A 4,408-nucleotide genomic window follows, 5' to 3' on the forward strand; every position below is an offset into this window, starting at 1 on the left:
CCAAGACCATGGACTTGCTCTAAGACCGCGGTCTTAGAGTGAAGACTATTGTCTTAAGTGCTTAAGCAACTTAGAGTTAAGGGTCAACTTGTCTAAATCAATATAAGAGTATCTAGATCATATAAGGATATGGTCTAGTAATGATCTTATAAACTGCATAATTGTGTATATGTTTAAGATAAGAATGGTCATGAGACCTACTATAGTGTTCAATGCTTAAAGACCATGTTACTTCCATTATAGCACTACAATATTAGAATGACAACCCTACATATGCTATTGCAGGGTACAGTAGTGATCAATAGAAGTCTAGTGGCCCTTAACTTCATAACAGGTAACACTACTAGCCTTGAAACTGCATTGTTGCAGTACTGAGTAGTGACAATTCTTTCCAAGTCCAACCAAATGCACCATATATTTATGGTGCACGTATCTATCTACAAGTCAATATGGTGCAGTGGTCTAAATGGTGGTTGAATGTGGCAGTGCTAGAGGTTGCTGGTTCAATCCTAGCTGGTGTCTTTTTTTTTCCTTCACATATCCGCTAATCATTGTATTGCTGTACATCACCATGCTAGAGACTAACTATGTCTGATATGATCCAACTAAAAACCGAGCTATAGTCTTTTATAGCATGAGCTTCTAGCATGTACTTGGCTCTGGTCTTGATTCTGGTCTTGGAATGGTCTTGGTGGTCTTGGTCAAGACCAATGGTCTTGGCCAAGACCACCCACCCGGCTTGGCCAAGACCAACGGTCTTGACCAAGTCCATTGGTCTTGATGTACTTGGAGTACTTGGTGGTCTTGGAGTACTTGGCCAAGTACCCCAAGACCACATTCAAGACCATGACATTTTGCTGATGAGGTTGCACTGTAGGGATCCGAACGGGAAGCCATGTGATATCGGGCTCACGTGTAGACGATAAAGTACGGGACTTCACCGAGGCTTTCGTAGACCTTCGCCGGTCTTTCACGGAAGCAGGAGTGCTCGAAACTGAGATTCGGGTGGCGAACCTTGCGGATTCCAGTAAGCCCTTGTCGCTCTCTCACTCTCTACCCTCGATCTGATCAACCGCTAAAGGCAAAATCGACAATCTGACCCATGTACGAGGCGCAGGACTGGATTCAGGCAGAGCTTGTCTCGAGGGCACGCGCGTGAAGACGTTGAGCGCGCTGCGAGATTGGATCAACAACCCCAAGCTCGATGCCCCCCGGGTGCTCTTCCTCCTTGGCGGTGCTGGGACCGGCAAATCTTCCATCGCCCATTCCATCGGCGTACACTCGCGGGATCGTCGTCGCCTGGGCTCCTTCTTCTCCTTCAACCGTACGTTCCGAGCGGAGCGTCCGCCGAAATACGTGTTCAGCACGATTGCGCACGATCTGGCGAACTGGAACCCCATCTTCCGTCATGCGCTCGCGGACGTCCTCCATGAACAGGGCGATCTTGTAGGGTCAGTCGACATCGCGAAGCAGTGGGTAGGGCTTGTTATTGAGCCACTCAAGAAGGTTGGATTGGTTGGGCCGGTGGTGGTCGTCATCGACGCGTTCGATGAAAGTAGCTCCGCCGACGCACCTGGGCGCCTTCTGCTGTTGCAGCATCTCACGGAGGGTTCTAAGGAGCTTCCTCCCAACATCCGCATCCTCGTCACGTCCCGATTCGATCCCGACATCAATGCCGCTGTGTACCATGATGATGACGATCATCCGCACATCAGCCACATGGTCCTCGACGACAACAAGGAAGAGGCGAAGCCAGACATCGCGCGCTACCTGCGTCACCAGCTCGCTCCAGGCAGCGCAAAACCCAAGGGAGGACTGGAAGATGTCGACTTTGAGCTGCTGGCTGACAAGGCGGAGGGCCTGTTCCAGTGGGCGGCGACGGCTTGCAGGGCCATACTGGAGAAGCCGAGCGGTCGCACGTTGAAGGAGCGGTTCTATTCTCGTCTGGGTCCGATGTTGCAAGGGGGTCCTTCCTCCCTCGACGACCTCTACCGAGGAATCCTAGAGCGACTTTTCGACTCTAGGGACGAGGCGCTGATAGAGCGATTTCATTCTGTGATGGCCCAAATCCTCTGTGCCTCTTCCCCGCTGTCGGTCGAATCACTGGACGAGATGCGTTGCCTTGCGACTGGTGCGGAAGAGGACGAGGCGAGTCTGATACTGGGAGACATGGGTTCGCTTCTTTCGGGGGTATACGACAAGACAACCCCTATCCGTCCACATCACACATCGTTCCGCGACTTCTTGACCGACAGGGACAGAAGTTTGAAGTGGTTCGTCGACCCAGCTGCAGGACATCCCGTCATGGCGCTCGGATGCTTCCGAGCCATGAACAAGCGACTGTCCTTCAACATCTGCCGCTTGAACGCGTCCTACGTCCTCAACCATGACATTCCTGATCTGGGTGTTGGAGTATGGTCACGCGCTTGCCTTACTGCTTTGGGCACGCTTTGCGAACGCTTGACGGTGGCACCAACGCCACTACGCCTTCTGTCTCGGATCTACATTACGATAGTCTTTATGTAGTACATGTATATATAGACTCCCGCGGCTCCGTTGTAGCATCATCTTCTTTCCCCACGAACTTCTACAGGTTATGAGCCCTGATCTGCTCTAACCGACCGATCTACGCCACCACTGCTGCTATATCTGGAAACTTTCTTGCTTCTCTCGCTTACCTAATCTTGCTCAACCATGTCCACCGAAGCTTTTCTCGCGCGCGTACGGATCGAGCCACTCACCGGTGTTGAGGACTGGCCGTCGTGGAGGGTCCAGATGGAGGACCTCCTATACGAGGCGAAGCTGTGGGACTACGTTGCGGGTGTTAGCAAGAAACCAAAGTCGGCCGCGGAAACCCCGACCGAGGCGGAGAAGAAGGCTATCGACGAATGGGCATCGAAGGACCGAAGCGCCCTATCGGCGATCCGGATGCGCGTCAGCAAGGCTTTGGTAAGCTCGCTCAAGCGCTGCACGACAAGCGCCGACGCGTGGAAACGTCTGGAGAAGAATTTCGAGCCAAAGGGAATCCTACGAGTGGTCCAGTTGCGTCGCAAGTTGCTGCAAGCACGCTACTCGGACTCGGAAGACGTTGAAGAATTTTTGCGAGCCATGGTTGACACGCGTGAGTCGCTCGCTTGCCTCGATCACGACCTATCAGAGGAGGAGTTCTCGATCACACTTCTTACGGCGCTTCCGGAGAGTTGGGACCCGATGGTCTCGGCGATCAACCACGCGACCGATCTGAAGGATTCCGATGAGGTCATTGCCCGGATTAGGCAACACGCAAGTCGCCTCAACGATTCGGAAACTACACTACTGGCAAAGCAGAAGAAGAAGAAGTTGCCTAAGTGTTTCAACTGCGGGAAACCTGGCTACCAGCGGGATTGTCCCAACCACGAGACGAAGAACAAGGAGAAGGATGGCGGACAGGGGCAGGGGCAGGCACAAGGGAAGGGGAAGGGCAAGGGCGCCAAGAACGGGCCCAAGGCTCTGGCAGCCGAGGAGGAGGACAGCGATTCCGAGTATGCCTATGCGTTGCTCGAGGAAATCGAGGATCCGAATCTGGACCCTGAGGTAGCGCTCGCGGCACAGGTCGCCGCTGACGCGTGGGTCTCGGACTCGGCAACTACGGTACACGTGGCCCGATCGCGAGCTGACTTTACGACGTACAAGCCCACCCCAGGCCGCATGCTCAAGGGGGCGGGAACCACGCCTATCCTGGGTGTTGGTAATGTCAGTATCGAATTCCAGCACGAAGGGCGCAAGACTGTGACTATCCTCCGCGACGTCGTCCACGCTCCCGGCATCCCCCATAATCTGATTGCGCTAGGCCGCGTGGAGGCCGGAGGCCATCAGATTCGGATCGGCTCAGGCACAATCGAGTTCCAAAACCCTAAGGGGAGGGTCTACGCGTCCGGGGTACGCGTTGGGAACCTCTACGTCATGAGCGCGATCGCGGTGCCTGGGCGCCCCGCCGAGACCGCGTGTGCGGCCGCCATCGTGCGCCCGAAGCGGCTGCGTACCTACGACGAATGGCACCGCACCCTTGGCCACATCGGGATGAAGGCGGTCATCTCGATGAAGCGCAAGGGGCTGGTGACTGGAATGGAGGTGGACGAGTCGGTCCCGCCCTCCGAGCAATGTGAAGCCTGCGTACGGGCAAAGCAGACTGTAGCCCCGTACCCAAAGAGGTCAGAGACGGAGGTTGAGGCCATCGGAGATCTCACCGTGATGGATCTGTGGGGAAAGGCGCCCACGACCGGCATTCGCGGCGAGAAGTACTTCTCGACCTTCACTGACGCCCACTGCCGCCGGACGATCGTCGAATTCTGCAAAACGAAGACCGGTGAGCTCGAGCACTTCAAGGCGTACCAGGCACAGGTGAAGAACATGCACGGCGTAACCTCAA

At 54.9% G+C, this 4,408-nt stretch overlaps 1 protein-coding gene across 1 annotated transcript; it reads left to right on the forward strand.

Annotated features, from left to right (window-relative positions):
- Positions 1-860: 860 nt before the first annotated feature.
- Positions 861-2,526, forward strand: DICSQDRAFT_175801 (uncharacterized protein; the record flags this gene model as incomplete). The annotated part of the gene is made up of 3 exons (XM_007371674.1): positions 861-873; positions 929-1,027; positions 1,082-2,526. The coding sequence occupies 3 exons, from the start codon at positions 861-863 to the stop codon at positions 2,524-2,526; spliced, it is 1,557 nt and encodes a 518-aa protein (XP_007371736.1).
- Positions 2,527-4,408: the final 1,882 nt, after the last annotated feature.

The sequence above is a fragment of the Dichomitus squalens genome, assembly GCF_000275845.1.
Source record: "Dichomitus squalens LYAD-421 SS1 unplaced genomic scaffold DICSQscaffold_173, whole genome shotgun sequence".
NCBI classification, from domain to species: domain Eukaryota; kingdom Fungi; phylum Basidiomycota; class Agaricomycetes; order Polyporales; family Polyporaceae; genus Dichomitus; species Dichomitus squalens.